The sequence below is a fragment of the Dipteris shenzhenensis genome, chromosome 17, assembly GCF_047967505.1.
Source record: "Dipteris shenzhenensis isolate YYH24624 ecotype China chromosome 17, Dip_SZ_1.0, whole genome shotgun sequence".
Taxonomy (NCBI): domain Eukaryota; kingdom Viridiplantae; phylum Streptophyta; class Polypodiopsida; order Gleicheniales; family Dipteridaceae; genus Dipteris; species Dipteris shenzhenensis.
The window spans coordinates 42,570,524-42,594,542 of NC_141612.1; the positions used below are offsets into that span (position 1 = coordinate 42,570,524).

Genomic DNA, 24,019 nt, shown 5'->3' on the forward strand with positions numbered 1-24,019 from the left:
CCCACTAGTTGAGGATCAAGACAGGGGGAGACATAGGCACACCTAGAGAGTAACAGATCTGCAAGCTATGCACACTGGAGGAGGTGGAGACAAAGAAGCTCTTATTATGTACATGCCCAATCTACTATGAGATTTGTGGACAATAGCACTGCCTTTTTCAGGAGGGACACGGTGATGGACTGGTTCTCAGTTCATGATCAGGTTTACATTGTTCTCTACCTGATCAAGATGTCACGACACCGAGAGACCCTGCTAAGACAGGTTAGATAACTGAAGGTGGCCGTGGCACACGAGACAGAGCTAGACCAAAGATAGCGACATGTCACAAACTCTAAGTCAGCCCCAGGACACAGTGGAGTGGGTTGACCTGACCTACTGGTCGGTTGACCTGAGAGGTCTGCCAACCTTCTCCTGTAACAGGGTAACCTGTTAGGTATGCATGCACCTGACCTATCCCTGCACCAAAAATCCTCTCAATAATGCCATTGCATAGTCACCACCTTGTATATTGATGATGTAATGAGGAAATACATCTGAAGCCACAACTAACCTTCATAGCATCAACTGCACATTTAAGGAAGTTCTAGGGAAAGGTTGAGCTCAATATCGGGGTGTTCATTGGTTGGTCTCGTAGTTTTTACACGGCAAGAGTAGGCACCTTGCCCAGTGGATTTGGTTTGACAAATTATGATCATAGGTTAGACAATAGGATGACATGTCGTAAGTTCAACAAATTGGTTGATGGTCTTTTCTAGGTTGATCACGACAGTTTCTGACCAACTTCACATACTTTTTCACTAAGTTTTCTAAATTGGGTGCATTTCAATTTGTCCTATGATGTTAACCTTGTGAAATTTTCCTTCTAGCTCAATCACATGATAGTCCTCACCAAGGCACAAGGATGCTGCTGCGACCTTTCTTCTACAAGATAAAGATAGTCCTGTTTAAAAATTTCCATGGGACTATGGTCTTTGAGATTAACGTCAGTCCTTCTAGATAGTCCTGTTTACAAATTTCCATGGGACTATGATCTTTGATATTAACATTAGTCCTTTTTCCTTTAATTTTTGCATCTAAATTGTAATGATGGCCATAGTAGGAAAAAAGCAGGTGGTTCACCAAAAGTATTTTTTTGCAAAAGCAAAAACTTGAATCAGAATAAATCAGAGAGATGACACCATACAAGAATTTGCAGAAGGTTTAAAACGTACAAGATATCTTAAGTGCTCAAGTGTAAACCCTTCTGTGGTCGTAACATGATCCATCAAACGTCCAGGTGTGGCTACTAGTACATCAACACAACTCTCTGCAGAGTCCAATAACGCAGCTTCAGATTTGCTAAAGCTGTGCACACATTTCCTCGGGAGTCTGACAAGTTCAGCAGCTTCCGCAACCATCTGTGTCTGTCCAATAGCCAAGCCTACAGATAGACCCACTGCTGGAGCAATAGTATCAAAGACGGCCTTTACCTTGTAGAAAAGAAAGACCATCAAAATTTATCAGTAGAAGAAATCTATCAGATTTATAAGAACATGTTATTTCTCAGCACTTATCATCACAAGATTCAAGGACCTCTCACTCTCTCACATAAGTCGACATTGCTTTATTGCCCATGAAAATGTAATATCCAGGAATTGCAAGCCCCTCTGCATTGAGGCAGTGCGGAATTATCAACCACTCTGCCATTGCCTCTGCAGCTCCCCTGCTACTATCCCCACCTTCTCAGCCTGATCAATCACACCATTCAGGCAGTAGGCTCTCCTGCAGCTTTCGCGAAACTCAGGTGCTGCTCTTTGCTTGAGCCCACTATTCTGCTCCAGCTTGACTCACCGCTCCAGCCTGCTCTGCCTTGCTGTTCCAGCCCGTCTGCTACCCAGTGCTGCTCTGTCTCTCTGCCCACTCCTGTTTCTTGCTGCTTGCTGCTAGCCACATTGCACTTCATTGCACCTCTTTGCTGCTTGCTTCTGCTCACCCACCCCCCTCCAGCCCAAACTCTCCCCCACCTTGGCATTTCCTTCTCAACCCCTCTTCCTGCATTGCCACACGTGACACTGAGGCCCTTGGTCTTCAGAGATGGAAGGTGTGAAGGGGCTGTGTGCCCTTCTTCCCCCCATGATCTCAGCAAGGAAACCTGCAAGGAGGAAAACAAGGGAAAAAGAAAACAGCGAGCAATATGGCAAAAAAAGATAAAAATGAGAAGAAGGAAGAGAAGCCCAAACGTCAGCAGCTCAAACAACACCTGAAAGGTGAGATTGAGGACATCAACAACCACAAGGATCGTAGCAGTTTGCAGACAAATAGTATGGCAATGGAAAAGCCCGCAGCCGCAACAGCTTAGCGTCGTCCCCATCATAATCATCCAAAGCAGCTGCAGCATCATGATAGACACCAGCCTCGGCTTTAGCACCAACATCGACATTGGCATCGGCATCAATACCGGCCCTGACATGCCCTGCTAGTCCGATCTCTACAGTACCCCGTATCCATCCTCGCAATACTACTCCTTCATGTCATCCTGGCCCCTCAGCCAGCCACCATTCCCCTCTACAGTCGGGCTCACCTCAGCTACATCCTAGATGTCTCCCCACCATTCTCAGTCTTCTACCATCCCCACCCCTCTATCCCTATCCCCTCACTAGCCTCCGTTCATGCCCTCCCCATATTCGTCACTTTAGGCACACCCAATTCCACCCGAGGCTTGCGAGCGTATTGTCATGAAGGTTCATCGCTTGTGTGCACGAGAGATAGAGCAGGATTGCCTCATGCATAGCCTTGATCAGGAGATACTACAGCTGCGTAAGGTGATTGCAGCCATAACAACAGCCCTGAGCAGTGGGCTGGCGGTGGAGGCACAGATAGCCAGCATGAAGTTGGCAATCGTAGAGGCTTCAGATGGGTGGACGTTGCGAAATGCGAGCATGCGAAGGCCACCCTTTGGGCCACCATCCTAGAGCAGCAACAAAGACTATCAACATCACAGTCCGGAAAATCCCACAGACATCCACCACTCCCATCAATGATGCAACTAGCTTCATGGCTTCCACCTGGGAATACCAGACATGGGATTGAGGGCACCTGGCACATGGACGGGACCATACCCAAGAGCAGCCTCTTATCATTCGATGTAGGGACATTCACGCTCGCCTTGCGGCACAATGCAGGCATACAATCATATGGGATCACCCCCAGATCCATTTGGATGAGGACCTCACCCCTCTGCAGGTAAAGGGGAGGTGCACCCTCAAACAACAATGAGAAAAAGGCCACCAAGAGGGGAAATGGGCAGTGGTTCAAGATGGACGGCTTCTAATAGACCCTCGATGGGCATCTGGTGATTCCCCTACATAGGGAGATGGGTTCTATGAGATTCAGAGCACTGAGACCCTAACCTACACTATTTGAAATTGTAACGGTGCACTGTACATTATGGTTAGATCTAGGGATTTCTATGAGTTTTACACAAGACAAGATATAGCTTTCTACACAGAGGACCATCTAATCCCAGAGTGCCCTTTGCCCATTGTCAATGGATACACATGGGAGGCAGCATACTGAGACGAGACCCGTTGAGACGAGACCCGAGAGATAGGTGGAGTGCGTGGATCGGAAGGAGTGGCAGTACTTTATAGATCATCTCTCATCGAGATGGTCTCTATCAAGGGGCATGACACACATTCTAGATTTCTCTGGATTCGGATCCGACGCCCCCTCTCAACAGGACCTCTTCATCACAATTTGCTACTTCCCATCCGCAACCTCACACTTTTCTAGAGACCTATCAAAGACATCATGGATTTCTTGAGCCGTGGGGCAATCCTTGTTGGGGACTTCAACACGAAGACGGGTACGCATCAGGTATCACTTTTGGAAAATATTTTATTGCTAGATATTGATATAGATGAGGCAGCACACAGGCGAACTCCGATCACATCTCACTAGCATGCTCTCTTAGACATGGGCAGGATACCTCATGTAATCCCCTGCCTTACCTCACATATCACTGACTTCTCTATCTCGCCACCACCTCCAGGAGCTAATCACACCTAGCTCCTCTTTAGTGCATCCATCCCCCACCCCACAACACACTCTACAACACTGCCCACACACACTACGTATCATGACATACACTTAGATCATCGCCTCTCCCCTAAGTACTCTGCACGCCTTTTCACTCTACTCACAGATCTCGAGGATATCCCGCGCCTAGAAGATCGAGCCGCTCTGATCAACCACTCACCTTTAGCTTGCTGATACAAACTTCACATGATTACCCTTAGTACCATTTCTACTTGTTGATACAAATAAACTTCACATGTTTACCCCTTGCATGTATGTACCTGCTCAGTCATTTACACTTTAGTACTAGGTACACACTCAAAACATATGACCTGCCAGTCTCTTCATGTCTATAAAATATATACATGAGTAGCTGTAGTAATTGTCATGTGTATGGCAGCCATAATGGTGGCAATGAGTGATCTTGCAAGGATCTAGTTCTACACGCTGTAGTTAGTTTATGTGCTGCATGTTTTTATCATCTCAGACATCAGCCTTGAGTGTGGATGCCAGATTTAGTGTCCCCATCCCTTAGCTTTTAGTGTCTCTGGTTTTCTTCAGTCTCATAGATCCTTCGGTCTTCTTTCTCTAGGAGAGACATCGTGGTGTTTATTTCCTTGTTTTAGACACCAGCCTTGGGGTATGCTTGCCCATTTTTAGTGGCCCCACCCCTTAGCGTTTCATTATCCGATTTCTTTTCAACCTCATAGGTCATTGGGCCTTTCATAGATGTTAATAATTGAGAGAGAGAGAGAGAGAGAGAGAGAATCAGAGGATGGATCAATCACTAAACCCCAGTATTTGGAGGACAGATGGGTCACCCATGCAGTAAGGATTGCCATAGGACAAAATGCAGGTCTCGTCTCAGCAACTAAGGATCAAGGCATTGTCACGGGCATCCACAGCCCGTGGCATGCTTTCTACAAGCTGCAGTGCCATCAAATACTGCCAAGAAGACTCATAAGACAATGCTGAGTCTTGACTTTTGACCGAGCTGGTCAATGGTCAACGTTGACCAGCCGACCAGGTCAGTCAATCTGCTCTAAAAGCCTATAAAAGGGAAGCCTTTGGCCCTTATTCCTCATCTTCCTCAGGCAACTCTAGCCCTCAGCCACAGCAGTAGCAGTTGAGTCTAGATCAGGGCCAGATAAGACTGTAGCAGACCAGCAGCCCCTCCAGCCCTTCAATTAGTCTACAGTAGTTCTCCGAGTTCTCTTTTTTGTAGTGAGGGATTCCCCTCCATACAGCACTTGTCTATTTTACATTGTATTCAGTCCTATGGGAAAAACATTGTTCATTATTCAATTTCCCTCTTTGGAGGCCCGCTATATTCTCTCCCTCTGAGTCTCACACTCACTCCACAGCCGCTTGTGTTTGAGTGCATCATGTGAGTTAGGCTATCTCCCTCTTACATTGGTATCAGAGATTCAGTTTTTCTTTCCTGAGATAGGGAGGGTCAGTTTAGGGACAGCCCCACTATTTTATGGTACAAATGAGATCCGGAAAGGACACCATGAGTAGTAGTGAGCAGTCCAAGACGGGTGGGAAGGAGTGATCAAGTTCTCAACCCCTACCACTACAGAATCCTATAGATACTTCAGTGTATGCCATGATGACCATGATGCAGACTATGATGCAGATGCAGCAACAGCAGTCCAAGAGTCTCTTTAGCCGCATGGTTCAGCTCCAGAAATGTGGGACGATCGTAAGCAGCAGGCCCCAGAGAGCACGATAGAGCATCCCCGGAGGCAAAAGAGGAACACGATTGTGAGGCTCGTGAAGTGAAGGAACTCTTGGACCTCGAGGCTCAGGAGGCCACAGAGCTCAGAGAGCATACCACTCGGGAGGAAAAGGAAGAAAGGGAGTGTAGTGCTCCGGAAAAGAAGGAAAAACGTGACCGGTAACTCCTCATTTCTCTACTACGACCACCGGGGGAGGAAAGGGAGAGAGTCCCACTGCCCGTCAAGCCAAGGAGCCCGTCGCACAACGTCCCGATGCCACGCGCAACGTCACCCGATCACCCGCAACGTCTCAACGCCACGCGCACCTGCGTGCGGTACAATGGTAAGCAAGAGCCTTTAGTATTGACTTCATGGCTCAATCAATTCGAAAGTTATTTTTATGTGGTGCCTACAAACAACGAGCACTGCATCCTAGCATCCATGCACCTTATAGGCGAGGCAGTCACCTGGTGGCTCAAGTGGCAAAAGGACCACTATGATGCAGACAAGGAGGCACCACTATACAGATGGATAGAATTCATGAAAGACCTCCGATCACGGTTCTTGCCACCCCAATACCTAGACAAGATTTAGAGTCAATTCTATGAGCTACGCTAGGGGGACACTGGGACGGTGAATCATTACACCAACAAGTTCACCCAGGTGTTTATACAGTTGCAGCCGGAGGAAAATCAAAAGCTAAGCAAGTTTCTCCATGGGCTACGTATGGACTTCCAGTGGTATTTCAAAAGTTTTAAGCCACAGGATTACGAGAGTACATACGAGCTTGCTTGGAATTTTGAGCTCATGCACAAAGGGTCAAGGATCCAAGCAAGTCAAGAGTAAGAAGTCCCTGGATCCCACGCCAGGTGATGGTGGGAATGGGCAGCAAAACAAGAGTTGGATCTTACGCCAAGGGAACCTATTGCTTTTAATGGTGCATTTCTGGGGCAGAAGATAGAGAGCAACATGCAAGTAGCTTCAGCCTATCTGAAGATCTCACGGTGAGTAGATTGTGGGCCACACCTTCACAAGCAGCAGGCATCATCATGGGGACACGATGGTGGCAACAGTTCGAAATCCGACCAGATTATTAGAACCAAGGCTTGGATGTCATGATCTCGGGCCATGGGTCCAAGTTCATTTCTTGGCTTAGAGGTGTTCTGCCTCGACCTTTGATTTCAATAATTCTGAGGGCTCTAGTCAATACTTTCCCCCCCCCCCCCCCAAAGAAAGGAACCTTCTATTAATGCTTGAAAGATTTCATACAAGACAACAGCCCCAAAGGTGCTGAGTATGAAAAAACCAGAAAAGGTTGAAAGAAAAACCAGCCTGTTCCAAAGAAGCCCAACTCACTGCCTAGGGGATCTCTGGAACTGGGGCTAACAGCTAAGTGGGGGGACTATACAGCTAGCGAATCCCTCGCGGAGTGAAAATGTAGAAAACACCTGCAGGCCAAGCCTTGCAAAAACGAGCACGCCTCTCAATAGTCGCCCTAGAGCTTGGAGTCCCACGCTCCCAGTGGACCGTAGAGTGTAAATGATATCCTGCCAGATGGCAACCAAGGTAGCCGAGGGTGGAACTGGATGCTCTCCCATCACAAGACTGCACCGAGCCACCCAAATGTTCCAAGCCGTGATGCTGGCTACCACCTCCCAAACACTGTCCTCCCTAGGAGAAGGAGGAGCTAGGGTGTCAGGGGGGACTGCCTCGTGGAGTGCAATCCTCTGAATGCTCTGACCCTGTATCCGGTAGGCTGGGGAGATCTCATCAATCTGAAACGCATGTCCTCCCTCTGTCAACCAAGCCACCATCCCCCAAGTGTAGTCTCTGTGTAGGCTCTGCATGCGTGTCATGATCCTGAGGGCTCTCATCCAGATCCACGTTGCGCTACAACAACTTCATAGGCAATGCGGGATAGTCTCCAGGACACCATCTAAGCAGCAGTGGCACTACCCCTCCACTCGCATCTACTCCAACCATGGGCCGATGGGCAAGCCTCTGTGGGCTGCCAGCCAGAAGAAGTATGAAATCTTCCTCGGCCGCAAGCTGGACCACAACCGTTCACTCATGTACTACTTCTTACACTCCTCAGCATAATCCTATTCATGAAAGGAAGAACATGTCCACTATGGTATGGCCAGATGCAGGCTTAAGGCCAAGTCCTTGCCCAATAAATTTTGGCTTGATGCAGTGATGTGTGCCAACTATGTGCTGAATAGATCACCTACAAGGGCATTGAAGACTGTTACACCTTATGAAGCATGGAAAGGCAGGAAGCCTTCACTTTCACACATGAGAGTTTTTGGGTCTCTTGCATATGTTCATGTACCATCTCAGCTGAGACATAAGCTTGATGACATGGCAATCAACTGCATATTTATTGGTTACAGCCAGGAGAGCAGAGAGTATAGGTTATACCAACCATGGGAAGATTATTGTCAGTAGAGATGTAATCTTTGCTGAACATTCGGCTTCTCCTCTTGAGGACTGCAAAGCTAAGCCAGATGCCTTTGACTCTTGGTTACCTCTGCCTTCCTCAAAGGGGGACTTTGACCAGCAACATGAGCCTCCTGCAAGCCCTCCAACAAGCAATGATCAGCCAATACCCCATGCTGATTTGCAGGTTTCTCTTCCAGCACAAAATGATCCCACTATTCATGATGCAATGATTGAAGAAAGAGCTGTCAATAGACAACAAAGGCAAGTTCCCAGATGGCTTCTTCATACATTGAGGGACAGCAAACAAGATCAACCTTTTGCTGCCCGGACAAGATCAGGGAATAGACAGATGCATGGTCACTTTCTTGAGTTTGCACTCCTTGCTACAGCTTGCAATGAAGAGCCTTTGTGCCATAAAGATGCTTTTGATAGCAAAGAGTGGATGGATGCAATGAGAGCTGAGTTACAATCCATTGCCAAAAATGACACATGGGAATTAGTAGATCTCCCTCCCGGCAAGCATGCCATTGGTACCCCGTGGGTCTACAAATTAAAAAAGGAAATCTGATGGCAGTATAGATCGACACAAAGCCCGTCTTGTTGCAAAAGGGTATGCCCAACAACAAGGCATTGACTTTGAGGAGACCTTTGCTCCCACATCCAGGATTACTACTATTAGATGTGTCATTGCCATCGCAGCCCATCACCATTGGCAAGTGCACCAACTTGACATCAAGACTGCTTTTCTTCATGGAGATCTGCTAGAAGAAGTTTATGTGACACAACCTCCTGGCTTTGAGGTTGTTAATTCTGAAAACAAGCTATGCCGGCTTCGAAAAGCCCTTTATGGTTTGAAGCAGGCACCCAGGGCATGGTATGCCAAAATTCATGCACACTTACTATCCCTTGGTTTTCAGAATAGCCCCTCCGATCCCACTCTTTACGTCCGTAGGTTTTTTAGTGTGATTTTATATGTGGATGACATGCTCATCACGGGCCCGAATACTCAGCATATTGCAGCTTTCAAGGCTGATTTGCAGCAGGCTTTTGAAATGTCAGACATGGGACAGCAGCACAGCTACACTATTATTTGGGCATTCAATTTGCTCATGTTGAGGGGGGTATCATGATGTCACAGTCCAAGTATATTGGACAACTCCTTGATCGTTTTCAGTTCGAGGATTGCAATCCAATCTCTACTCCAGTGGACCCTGGCTTCAAATTTTCAGCTCATGATGGGAGCCCACCATGTGATATCACTCTTTACCAGCAGGCTGTTGGATGTCTCATTTACTTATGTCACACCAGACTTGACTTACAGTATGCAGTATCTCAGCTCAGCAGATTCATGCACATGCCCAATTCACAGCATTGGCAAGCAGTGAAGAGAGTCTTCAGATATCTCAGAGGCACTCAGAATTTAGCCCTCTTCTATGGTGATCAGGGTTCACTTACCATGCATGCTTACATGGATAGTGACTGGGCAGGTTGTTCCGACACCAAAGTGTCACATACCGGCAATTGTTTTTTGCTTGGCAGTTCATGTATCTCTTGGCTCAGCAAGAAGCAACCAACAGTTTCCACATCTATCTGTGAGGCTGAGTATAGGGCAGCCTTCACTGCTACAATAGAGTGCATCTGGCTTCGACAGTTACTTACAGACCTTGGTATTCGCCAGACATCCTCCACTATGATCTACACTGACAACCAGAGTGCTTTGGCCATTGCACGTAATCCATTGTTTCATGCGCGTACCAAGCACACATTGAAGTTCACTATCATTATGTTCAAGAGCGGTTGTCAGCAGGAGACATAGAGTTGTCCTACCTTCCCACAGAGGACAACATAGCAAATATGTTTACAAAGGCACTTCCTCGTCCAAAGTTCTAAGTCTTCCGACAAACTTTACACTTGGTTCCCTTTGTTACATGATCTGACATACCTTGTACACTCATAGGTGGTTATATCCTTTTGGATGAACGTGTGCCACCATGACCAGAAAATACCAGGTATTCTGAGACGTTTCCAGAATACTTCAGCCCATACCATGGAGGGGGGTTTGTAGGCCATCTTCTCCTGGTTCTAGTGATTCCCTATGGGCCATGGTATGTGCCTTGTAGGCATAGTTATAGGCACTTATAGTTTCAGTACCTTTTATGCCCCACAGGACATTTAGTCAAGCCTTTTGACACAGTGCCGAGAGCTTGACTCATCGGATGCCTACAGGAGTTGGGATACGATCAGGAGATCATCTGGGCAGTCATGGGGTAGGGTTTTGGACTGGTGCAGGGTGGACAGAGGAGATCATGAGCACCATTGGGTCGGACAAGGTTGTCCATCAACCTTGTTCGGCTAGATGAGCTTGAGACCTTTATTCGGCCCTAGGAGGGATTGGTTTCTCTCTAGAGTCTAGCCGGATCCTTGCTTCAAATACTCTTATATGCAAATGATATGGTCTTACTATCTTCCTCAACAGAGGGACTCCAACGCCATCTAGATGCACTCCATACCTTCTATGAGAAACATTACTTGAAGGTCAACCTTGGTAAAACCAAGATCATGATCTTCAACACATCCCGGGCTGCCATGCGCAGAGACACTTTACCTTGAATGGGTTGCCAGTGGAGGTAATTGCATCCTACACATACTTAGGGGTCCTATTCTCTCGCCCTATTTTTACGATACGACTAGCGCTACAAGCTCGATTTAGCAAGGGGTACGCCGTGCTGGCTAGATTCGATCGATAGTGCTTTCATTCTCACTTCTAGAACCCCTAGACCAAGACTCTTCTCTTCGACTCTCTAGTTTGACCAGCAGGTATATATGGCAGCCCTGGGGGCCTGATCTATCAGAGGTGGAGTGGGAGGCTTCAGGTTCTCATGCTTTCACAGATGATCCACAGTAAGCCTTCTATACCACATCAAATAGTTCTGGCTGAGTTCGGGGCATCCCCACTACCGCTCGATGCAGCATTCTAGGTCATCACATATTTCTTCCGCATTCAACAGTATGGATCTTGCACCACAGGTTCCCTTGGTTGGCTTTATCCTCCTCCATGGCACTGGCAACAAAGGGTGACCAGAGATGGTGGTATACACGTACTTGCAAATGGTTTGAGAGTGTTGGGCCCTATATAGACAGGCTACCTCCCTTTCGATAAAGCATTGAGGCCCCCCCTATCCCGCTCACATATCACGAGAGGATCTCCTTCAGTTGCACACATTTAGGACTTGGTTGCACCTCATGAGCTACCTGTGAAGCTCAACATCTACAGAGACCACTACCTCACAGGAGGGCTTCATCGACCCACCAGGATAGATGCAAATCCACCTACCCCATTCCATGAGGATTTCGATCGGGCAATTCCAGATCTCATCACACCGTCTCCGTATAGAGAGTGCTAGAGTAGAAGGCATAACCAAAGAGGGTCATAGCTGCACCTTGTGCGATTCTCGGGAGATTGAGTCAGATGACCATTTTGCTTTCAAATGCCCGGTGTACTACGAGATCATAGGTCGGTATCACTCCCTTTTCAGAGATGGCTTCAGCTCCCTACCCAGCTTCCTGTCCTATCTAGGCTAGAGATGTTTGGCAGTCTTCATTCATGAGGCCATACAACACAAGGAGCGGCACGTAGGGGAGATCATGACACACAGTCACAGACTCCACTTAGAGCATGATCGCCAAGTTTTTCTAGCCAAACAGTACTACCCAGCAGGACTCACGGAGGTGGCGGCTGCGAGGACCCGTGCAAGAGTCAGAGACACGCCAAAATCATCAACCTACTGAGGCATAGATCACGCTAGGGGACCTTCCTTCCATGCTCACTAAACCGATGCACAACCCATAGGAATGACTATGGCACTTGATCGCCCTAGGACTATAACCACAGTGGGTTGTACATGTCGACAGCTGCTAGCGCCCTATCACAGGGTTTATGCCACCACAACAGCCTTCACACACTGACGCACCCTCCCAAGCTTGACACTATCGCTGGCTTCCACTCAGTTCTCTTTATGTACCGACGTCGTAGGACTATGGATTTTCTTTTGTATTCGTCCTAGGTGTTGATGCCCATTTAGTGGCCCCACCCATCAACTCATTGTATCATAGTTACCAGGGAACGGGAACATTCCAAAAATTTGGGTGTCGGAACGGAGATCCCTAGGGAGCACCGCATATGCATACTGTGCGATTGGCAGGAGGTTGAGTCGGAGGACCATTTTATTTTCAGGTGCCCAATGTACTACGAGATCCGAGGTCGCTACCACTGTCTCTTCAGAGACGGCTCCGGGCTCCTTTCCATATTCCTCGCCTACCCAGATCAGAGATGCCTCGCGGCCTTCATTCACGAGGGGTCCGACACAGAGAGTACTTACTCAGGCGACGGGGCTTGGCCACATCATCAGACACCTCTCAGAGCAGGATCACAGGGTTCTTCCCATTGCATCCAGTCTCTAGCCACAGACGTGACAGAGACCTTGACCCGACGACCGCAGCACGACACACGAGACATCGAGGGGACACACAAATCACTCTGGGGGACCTCCCGTCATTGTTTAGACCCGGGATACGTCCCACGAGAGTCACGATGGCTCTGGTCTTGCGTCGAGCCTCGTCCAAGAGACCGAGACGCACGGCACCCCTTGACGGACGCCAGCGTCCCATCACCGGCTATGCACCAGCCAGGGCGACATGACATACGGAGGATTCTTTTTTCTTTTCATTGTCACACTCAAATGTATTTGATTATGTATGATCAGACTTAGGATTCATCACGGGTGATGATGCTCATTTTAGTAGCTCCACCCTTACTGTGATTTGTATCAAGTTTTCTTTCAGTCTCATAGACCCATCGGTCTTCCAAAGACTCTAATAAAATTTCTTTCTTTCTTTCTTTCTCTCTCTCTAAGCATCCGAGCTACTGTAGGCCACTCCGTAAGCCCCGTCTGTCACCGTAACTCTCTGCTCGTAACTCTCTGCCTGTAGCCCGTCCCTTGCTCTCCTGCCTCAACCGCTTCAACCACTTCTCCTGCCTTAGCAACTTCCGCCTCTCCCATTCAAGCGTCGCATCGTCAGCAGCAGCAGCAGTCGATCAGATCTCGTAGGGGGCACTACCGAGCTATTAGTTCCGTTCGAAAGCTTCAGAAAGGAGTTTATAGATCTAACCCACGTTATCCCTAGGCTGTGCTGAGCCCCTGGCTCAGCTTGAGGTGTTAGACTCAGCAAAGGGGCCCTCAAACTTGTACACGGTGTCATGGATTTCCCGAAGATGAAGACCCTCTCCACGACTCCTGTCAGCAAGCCCTCCTATTCTAATATCGCAGTGACACCCAGCCCCTTCATATTGCACTACAAACAAAGGGTTGGCTCAGACCCACAAGAACAAACATATTTCTTACAGCAGGAAGTCAGGGAGCTCCGGTTCCAGCTTGCAGCTCTTACAAGAAAGGTATAAAGGTAAGGAAGAAATTATTGCAGAACTAATACACAAGTGTAATACATCTCCACCAGCGCCACCAGTCACAAAGCTCATCTCCACCCATCTCCACCCAGTTAGCTCAGCCAAGAAGGAGTTGGCTATCATGGCCAATAACAAAGTCAATAAAGTTAATGTGTATGCAGAAGTCAAAGAGCACGAAGCCAAAGTGCATAATAAGAAAATACTACGCATTGGGGGGCTAGCAGACGATTGCCTTGGCTGTTTTGATGATGATGAAGGATACAATCAAGAGGAGAGAATCACATGCCTAAAGAAGGAGATATCACAAGTTGAATGGGATGCAAATGACATTAGCCGTATCACTAAACAAGGAATACAACTACACGTTTATTTCAATGAGAGGGTAGGAAGAGTAAAGATTCTCCATCAGTCAAACAAGCTGAAGGGTACACTGGTATGGATATCTGAGGAGCCCACTCCAACTCAGCTCAAACAAAGGAATATCGAACTTACTAAAGTGAAGGATGCACGCAAAGCTGGAAAGTGAGCAGTTTATAGAGATGGATTGGCATTAATTAGAGATTTCAAACCTAAAGACCCTCAGTCTTAAACTGATGTAATGAAGGCCACTTTATGATAGGACCAAAACTTAGATGTGTGCTAGCTATAATAACCTTGAGCTGAGATGCCATGTGCACTCGACTCTCTAGCTTTTCCAAAGGTTGTAAGTCATTTTGACATCTTGCATTTTGTCCCATAGGCCCATGAGGCCTCTTGTGGACGTTAATATGACTCTCTCTCTCTCTCTCTCTCTCTCTCTCTCTCTCTCTCTCTCTCTCTCTCTGAGTTAGTATTCATGCTTCCGCAACAAGTAGTTAGTAATGGCATAACTTATCAAGGAGTGATGTAAGCTTGACGCCCGGTACAATGGTAGTAGAGTGTCAATTCTTTTCTGCCTATGTTTGCATTAAGCAAGCAGCCTTGGCGTGAGATCCGCTAGATCCAACAAGACCTCGTGATGACCGACTAGGGCAAGTTAGCATGTGTAAACAGCACGAGTGATTGAAGCTTGCATTACACTAGCTGCACTACTAGCCATGATGGGAAAACAAAACCTTTAGTACCCTTTGTTGGAAAGGTCACCTCCCCATCGGAGGAGAGCGTGGGGGAGGGAGACCTAGGGCAGGATGTGCCCAAAGAGAGATTACCTGGATGTGTGGATCTGGGACAGATCTGGAGCATTCATGGTTGGTGGAGTATCCCAAGGATGAAAGGCTGCATCAGGAGCAGCTCATGTGCAGGAAGATGGCGGGGACACAGTGTCTTGGATCAGGCCTGGCATGAGGCACTCAGTGGACTGCAGCAGGACCCTATGAAAGGCGCGCTGACATCAGCATGTGTATGGAGCAGGGTACAAAGCTGTACGGATCTGTACGGGCTGCTGCAGGGCAGTGTACGGAAGAGGTACGGCCAAGACAAGGCGCCGGCAAAGGGCTGCAGCAAGGCGCAGTATAGTGGGGGTCTATGGGCAGGTCTATGGCCTGCAAGCAAGGCTGGCAGGTGGCAGGACAGCAGCAGCAAAGGGGCTGGACCCTGCATGGAACAAAGGGCCAGCAAAGGGCCCTAAATAGGGCTGGATAGGCAGCCAACCAGCCAACCAACTGGTCGGTTGGTTAGGGCTGCTACAGACCAGCCAGTCGGCCCATTTAGGGCTGGCTGGTCGGTTGGTTCAAGGGGGCCTTGAGCCCTATAAAAGGAGAGGCCTCAGGCCTCATTTCATATCCAGCAGAGCAGCTTTGGAGGAGCAGACAGGAGCAGCAGATAGGGCTTCCTTGGGCCTTTTCCCAGGAGTTGAAGGAGACCTAAAGAGTGCTGCAGACTTAGCTCCAGGGAGAGGCTGAACCTAGACTGTCTTCTAGGGCAGAAGGTTGCTGAGATCATCATCTTCTGGAGCAGCCATTTACAAGCAGGTTGGAGCAGTGGAACAGGGATCTGTGTGCTGCAGACAAAGCTTGGCAGGGGCTGCCCACCTAGGCTGATTCACAGGCAGTAAGGTGGAGAAGAACACACTAGACGGAAAGTCTACAGACGCTCGAGGTGGAGCACGCGGACTCGAGTCTAGAGATAGCCAGCAGATAGGAGAAGGACTTTGTGGTAAGATCAGAGGACCGCACCATTGGTGGTACTCTGGATCTGTCTCTTTTGTATTGTATCCATAGTTGTGGACGGAAATATATATTTTGGTGGTTTCTCTATCTGGTTGGTTCATTGTCTATTGATGAGTTTGCACACCTATTGTATGCACATAAGTAAAGAAGTCTGTGATTCCACATCCACACCGCACACTGTGTGAGCCCCTGGGCATTACTATAAGTCTTCCGCTACGTGTACCCTCTGTTGGGTCTTTTCTAACACCCTTGTCTTGGCTGAGCTAGTTTGAGACTTATGCAAACAGGGGGGAAACAAAAAGTGCACCCTCGCTTCTATCACTTAGTCACACACTTAGTCACACACTGAGCACTACAACAGAGAGTTAGATATATCCATATATGATTTGGCGGAGTTCATTAAGGACATTTAAGCCCAATTTTTGCCACACAAACTGTCTTCATCCCCAATTCTTTGGGCTGACACACGAGGCCAAGGAGTCAATCAACCACTAAACAAAACGCTTCACATAAGGAGATAGGACCGGGTCACTAAGTTCTTTATGGTCTCCATTCGCATACCCAATGATAGCACCAAGCCAACAACTTACAACACAGCTTATGAGCTCGCTGAAATTTTTATGCTCATGAGCAGGGTTACAGAGCCAAGGCTCCTCAAACAAAAAGTATAAGGAGACCTCAGGCCAAGGGGATTCCAAGACCAGTAGCACTCTAGGCAACAATTTTAAGGGCTCTCTCAATGCAGAGGGAAAGAGGAGGTATGACAAGGGCCGTCTATGTTATCATTGTCATAGCCAAGCCATGATTAGAGGCATTGTCCCCATTTGCATCCTCCAACTAGTGCAACGATCACAACCTCCGACCTAAGTTAAAATGGTGCACCCATCCCATAAGTACTTGTTCAGATAACACACCTTGGAACACGTTTTTGGCAGTTGTGCATAACACTAAGGAAAAAATGGTATATAATACATGATTGACCACGCATAGCATATCTGATGGCCACAATACTTTGCACGCACCTCAACCTAGGTGGTACTGAGTTGCATGCAATGTGTTGCACCCATCCGATAAGTACTTGTTGGAATAACTCACTTAGGAGCATGTTCTTTTACGGATGTGAATCACACTGAGCCAGAAACGGTGTTTAATGCATAAGCGACAATGCAAAGCCTATCCGATGGGCAATAATTTGCACGCACCTCAACCTAAGTGATATTGAGCTGCATGCAATGTGTTGTATCCATCCGATAAGTATTTGTTGGAATAACAAACTTAGGAGCGTGTTTTTAGCAGAACGCAAGGTCGCTATTCTTTTTTATGGTGGCAGTTTAGAGGATTTGCTCGTGGCACGGAGCACTCAACCAAGGTGATCGAGCTTCACAATGCTTTTGGGCACACTCAACAAGAAGCCACCAAAGTGATAGCATAAGATGTTAAGCTCCACATCACTGCGATGGCGTCACCAGCCAGCAAACATCATCTTAGGTGCACCATGGCTTGTCACCCACAGATCAATAGTTAGTTGGCAAGACCATACCATTACACAATGCATGATGCAATGGGTGTCTTGGGTGCTTCATAAAGTGTCCAAGCTTACCAAAAGACGCTAGTAGGTGGTTTATAGATAACCTAGCACTAGCCTCTATCTTATTGGAAGTGGTAGGAGTGTATCTAGAGATGGGCCTCTAGCAAGAAGGGAAGGTTGGAACATCATGGTCTAGGGCCCCGTTATCACCCCCTTAGGCCCTCTACCCCACTCTAAAAACTTGCCCTATGGAAAAGTGGTAAATTAGTATGCAAACCGAAGACCGTTTTAGGAAAGGCAAATAGATTCCAATTTAGATGGGATCTTATACCCCCATCATGAAGACATGGATTAATTGAACCCTTCTTTAACAATGATAATGTCAAGAAGAAGAGAAAAGGAGGCAAATGCTTCTACTGCGTCAAAAATTAGGCACTATGCCAAGACTCACGAGACGAAGACCAAGGGGGACAACACATCCACATACAAATTGATTACCACTTCTTGGTAATGTGTGATTTGCATCAGAAGGAAGGTTATGCTAGTGCAAGGCAGACCTTTTTCAGAAAAAAAGAGCCTTCTATATTATGCTCAGAAAATCAATCCAACATCAGCTCCCTACAAGTGCAAGGAAGACATTCTAGGAAGGAGATGACCTGGACAGGCATTGGGAGTGAATCCCATTTGACAGAGCTCCAAGACTTTGCAAGCCATGCCACAACCAAGGGTAGCTGTGGCAGCATGGCAAATCACCGAGCCTCTAAGGAAACGGCACGATCCCAGCCTCATGATTGAGAAAGGGAAGAACGATTATCTTGTTCGACGACCATAGGACCATTTCTTTCATCTCGATATGTCTTGGGCGAAATCCACATAGGGTTAACAAGGGCACTATGGGGGCAACGTTGGGGCCCAAGCAAGGGCCATACAAGGGCCAAAAAGTAAGTCATCTCGACGATCAATTGTACCACCATGGGCCTTACTTGTGTGGACTTGACCTAACTAGAGGTTAGGTAGATTGCAACAGCTCAAGAAAGAGACCAGCAGAAATCATTGGGCTAGTTAAAGGGGCTATTGGGCTATAAAAGGAGCTATCACCTATCTGTGTTCAAGTCATTGAGAAACTCACTAAGGACAACACAGCAAGGAAGATGAGTGCATCCATGCCTTAACAGATTTTGGTGCAGTGAGAACGAGAGTGCCTTCATACCTTACAGATCTTGAGAGCATCTCTCTTATGATGCTACTGTGCACAACGATTGTCCTGTGCAGTGATATGTTCTTGCAGACATTATGCTTCTCCACTTGAAGCAAAGGACTCTTGTTCCTCAAATTAAAATAACGGACATGTGATAGGAGGTCATGGTTGGAGGAATGGATCTTATTATAGATTACTTGGAGGACACATCTACAAATCAAGACACAAGACTGCCAAGCCAGTTCCCAAGCACCAGAATAGAGCGGATACTTTCCTGAGAATGGGAGATTGTGGCATGAGATGGCATTACATGTTGCCGTTACTAGCTATTTCTATTTGGACTGGCCTGGCATTGTTTGGACCTTCCCTTCTACTATCTTTCTTTCAGTACATTGTACAATTTCAAAAAAGAATATACTTCCCATAAGAAGCAAGCACAACATGTTTTACGATAAACCTTTCATGTTTGGATAACATATACAAACTTAAAAAGCAATGGCAAGCACATGCTAATAATCAGGACAAAACCTGGATAGCAAGGTCCCGTGTCGGTAGAACAATGAGTGCACGCAATCTTCTTACAACACAAGTTGAAAGGAGCAAGCAAAACATGTTTTACGATAAACCTTTCATGTTTGGATAAAATATACAAACTTAAAAAGCAATGGCAAGCACATGCTAATAATCAGGACAAAACCTGGATAGCAAGGTCCCGTGTCGGTAGAACAATGAGTGCACGCAATCTTCTTACAACACGAGTTGAAAGGATTTGAACTATCGGCAGTGCATATGAGAGTGTCTTCCCACTGCCTGTAGGTGAGCATATGCATAAATCCCGTTCTCCTCCAACTGGTCCAATAGTCTGTTGCCACACAGCGACTTGAACTGGAAAAAGTGTGTGAACCCCACTCTTATTCAGAGCCGTAACCAATCTGCACATATGCAAACAAAGGTAGGCTGACATTCCTTTTTACCTAAGAACTCATCACAAGTAATGCATTGATCCTTAGAATCTGTCAAAATTATGCCTCTAAAATGTTAACAATATGTTAAACTTATGGTCTCTACAGTAAACATCACCTACGGAGAGAAGTAGTTCAGAAACACCTAATTGATTCACAGTCTATGTTCTGCTTAGGTGCAATTTTTCTCATTTAAGGAAGACAGGAAAGGTAGCAATTCCTAAATCCATGGACTCTATGCAGCTGGTGCAAAGATTCTATCTCGGCCTAGCCATACTGGCCTATCACCAGATTCACACCAGTTAAAGGTTTGAAAGAGAGGTTAAAATGTCTACAAGAAAAGCATTGAATCAAGAAAAGCATTTCCAAATCATGATTCGAATATAGAGTTTTTTATTCTAGCCATGAAGGTACACTTACTAGGCTTTACACAGAGCTGGAGGGTTCTTAAAACCTCCAAGACCTGCTTCACATGAGAGAGATGCTCCTCCCTAGACTTGTTGTAGATAAGTATATGATCAAAAAACACCAATACGAATTTGTAGACTCAAGACTGCAAGACTTTGTTCATAAGGGCTTGGAAAGTGGCCTAGACTTGCTGTAGATGAGCATATCATCAAAAGACACCAATACAAATTTGTAGACTTAAGACTGAAAGATTTTGTTCATAAGGGCTTGGAAAGTGGCTGGGGCATTGGTGAGGCCAAATGCCATCACCTTGAACTGATACAATCCCCTTCAGTTCTAAAAGCTGTCTTGGGTTCATCCTCCTCTCTCATCCTTATCTGATGATAATCCGACACAAGGAAACCTATTCTTTATAGTTATCTTGTTGAGATCTCTGTAATCCATACACATCCTATAGGATCCATCTTTCTTCTTTACCAAGAGGACAGGTGAGGCAAAGGGGGATTGGCTGTGAGAGATGAAGTCTCTATCCAGCAACTCTTTGACCCGCCTAGCCACCTCCTCTCTCTCCGCTTTGACAACCCGTAGGGAGCTTTATTGACTGGTTTAGAACCTGGTTCAAGAGTGATGGAGTGGTCATGTCCCTTTAAGGTGGGAGACGATGGGGCAGATCACAAACACATCTGAATATTGTTGTAACAGCTCCTACATGTCATGATCTCCAACCCACACATCCTTTGTGCCTTCGGATTTAGAAAGATGAAGGGCATAGACTACACACACATTTTTGAGGTCCCTTGCCAGCTTCCTAGAAGAAATAACAGTCACCTTAGGTGGTTCATGACCCTTCAAAAGTACCTCCTTACCTTTGCAGAAGAACCCCATAAACATGTGATTGAAATCCATACTAAACTCTCCAAAAGCTCTCAGCCATTCACATCCAAGTACAATGTCTATTGGCCTCATATCCAAAGCAAACAAGTCTCCTTGGAAGGTAAAATCTGGGGACAACTGAATTTGGGTGGCCTGACAGCAATATCTACTAATGGAGTGTTCCCCATTGGCCATTTGAGCTTGCAGACCATGCTCTGCGTAGGATGTAATCTAACTGAGAGGACAGACTTCATGAAATTGTGGGTGCTCCCACTGTCAACCAATATGTGAACTGGTCTACCATTGATGGCCCTTTTCAGCCTGCGTATTTGGGCACTTTGGGAACCCATAAATGGCTCTGGAGATATGCTATAGATCTCAGATGGGGTGTCCCGGAACAGATTTTCATCATCCACACAAGAGTTGCCTTCAGGATCACATTCCATGATTGATGTGCTCTTGGGCAATTAGGCTGGCAGTCACCAATTATCTGGGTGTTTCCCAAGGTAGAACCACCTGGGTCAAATGGGAAAGAAGTTGCCTTTTTGTAATCAGGAGAAATATCATCATCTCCATGACCATCACCTTCACAATCAGGAAATTCAACCTCTGCAGTAGGGACTTCTGAAGTAGGATCGTCTGCACTCTCTATTATCATATCCAGTTTAGCTCCTGCCTTGCCATTGCACACATTTATATGATCTGGAGTGCAATTCTCTCCACAAAGGACCAAGGTAGCATAAATCTTTCTTCTTTTTGTCTTCAAGAATAGCTTGAGACAATTGCTTACCTTCTTGTCCTTTGGGTCCTCCTTAGAGCTGGACCTAGTTGAGGCATTGCATCTCCAGAGCTGAAAGGTTTGACATTACCCACAGATCTTGGAATGGGAGTGGCTGCTGTAGCGGGTAACACTTGCTTTGGAACCAATGGGAGGTTACCCTTGCTGATAGGTCTACTATCCATGTGCCCAATGCCCGATCCTTTCTCCTTCAAGCTATACTTAGGCTCGTAGAGTTCTGTCAACCTCATTGCCTCTTTAAGAGTGCTAGGATTGAGGGCTGTCACATCAGTAGCTATGCTCGGATGGAGTCCGTAAATGAATTTAAGCAGCCTATTTCTTTCATCAATACCATGGACAAACCAGGATAATTTCCAAAACTTTTTAATATAGTTCCTCACAGAGCCTTACTGAGATAGTTTATACCATTGACAAACAAGTTGATCTCTAGCAATAGAAGATACAAATGTTTGAAACATTTGCTCCTTAAATTCCTCCCAAGAGTGAACAGTGGTTCCCTCACGTTGAAGGTTTCTCCACCAGGAATAAGCATAATCCTCTGAGTGTAGGACAAGCAAATCTTATCTTACTTTGATCACTTCTAGGATAGAGCAGAAAATAGTCTTCCATTTTACTCAGCCATTCCTCCAATTCACTAGGGTACAAGTATCACCCTTGAACTTAGAGAAAACAATCTTATGAAATCCTTGTCTTGAGTACGTCCCCTAGGTTCAGCAACTTTAATAGACTGAATATATTGATGAAATGGCATGACTGGCCTAAGATCAGCAGGTAAGGTCTTATATCCATTAAACCTTTGACAAAGGCTATCTATCTCAGGGCTGGCACTCTTGGGGACATTACTCTTTAGTGGCTCCCTACTATTGTGAGCTGTTTCCCCATTAGAATGATAGGTCTTCCTTGCTGAAGCCATGCAACCATGAGGGTCTACAGTAGGTTCAACCATGACATCCCTTTTCAGAATCTGAGTCACCCTCTAGGGCCTGCTCCAAAGGCTTCTTTCCCTCATGATCTGACTCCTTCTGAGCTGGTCCAACTTCATGTTCTAAGAGATATGGAGATCATGCTTCCAGATGAGTTTGGGATGACGGATCTAGGAGAGCTTCATTACTTCCTTGGTATGGAGATTCAGAGCATTAGCTGTTGGGATCTTTCTCAGCCAGTTGCTTGGAGCTTTTGCAGAAATTCCGCATGACCAAGAGCAGTCCAGCAATTGTTCCGATAGATCCAGGTAACAAACTTACGGTTGGGTGTTGAGCAGGTTCTCCCAATCACCTCACCAATCACATTGGACAGCAGCGTTACGAGTTCTCCACTGTCTGAAGGCCCAAGGGAACTCAAGACTTTGAGCTTGAAGGACACACAAACTCAGATTGGGGTAGAGCATTTGGTCAGAAGGTGGGCACCAATCTGTAAGCCATGCTCGTTCTCAACATGCTTCCTAAGAGCTTCAGAGGATAGTGTAACGACGTGGAGCAAATCAAGCCACTCGGGTTCGAGGTGTTGGGACCTTTGCTTATACAAGAGCACTAAAATCGTATGAGGAAAGTAGAGAGATGAAATTTTGCATGAGGCTTCAAAAAACCTTCATTTGGGAACTAGATGGAGAGAATTTTCATTTTGTATTTGTATTCTGAATCATAAATAGATTTTTTATTTTACGATAGAGACAAACCTGAGGTTCCACGTCATTCTTTGTCACCCCCTATACTTACCACATTAGCATACACCATAACCTTTACCTCCTGATCATATAACGTTAGGAGTTTAACGAGTAGGGTCCCCCTATGCAAAGGCAAATTTTGCACAGGTTTTACTGACCAAAAATGTAACCTCCCTGCTTGCAGGATTAATCTTTTATGTCCCTAATTTTATTGATTATCCTTGTTTGATATAAATTATAGCAGTCGTGTTGAGCCGAACGTATCCATTGATCATGAATGTACCTGGGATCCAAGCCAGGCACTTGTTCAAGAGGAATTGTTGGAAAAGAGTCCACGTCCAGAGGATTTCGCATCCAAGGAAGAGCAGGCAATCCATGCGCAGGGGCTGGCAAGCTCTCAGGTGGCGGCTGACCGTGTTCTGCTTGCTTAGTAGACTCTTCGTTTTCTTCAAAAGTGCGTTTCCCCATCTGAATGTTTGTTGGCATTGCCTCCTTAGAGGGAGTGCTATAAGGGGAGAATTTCCTAATTTCCACGTAATTATAATTTTAAATAAGATTAAGCTCAACTAAACCATAAGGTATGCAGGCTTTTCAATATAGTGTGACCATGTGCACTTGTGAGCTTTAGCATCATGGATGGAATCAAACTAGATCCACTCAATTAGCTAGATTTTCACAAACAATAGCTCAAGCTCAAAGTAGTACTAGGTTTATTAGCAGTGCCTCTCTAAAGGCAGTGCTACAGTGGAGAGTTTAAA

The 24,019-nt window shown here is 46.4% G+C and overlaps 1 protein-coding gene across 1 annotated transcript in view; it reads right to left on the minus strand.

The window, feature by feature from the left end:
- RH1 (RNA helicase 1) overlaps positions 1 to 23,734 on the minus strand; it is a 116,006-nt gene extending 92,272 nt beyond the window's left edge. Inside the window, exons 1-3 of the mRNA XM_087388449.1 lie at positions 23,545 to 23,734; positions 19,254 to 19,488; positions 1,212 to 1,469 (exon numbers count right to left, since the gene is read on the minus strand). Coding sequence (XP_087244575.1) covers positions 1,212 to 1,469; positions 19,254 to 19,488; positions 23,545 to 23,729 — 678 coding nt within the window. The 5' untranslated portion in view covers positions 23,730 to 23,734. The remainder of the gene's footprint in view (positions 1 to 1,211; positions 1,470 to 19,253; positions 19,489 to 23,544) is intronic.
- Positions 23,735 to 24,019: the final 285 nt, after the last annotated feature.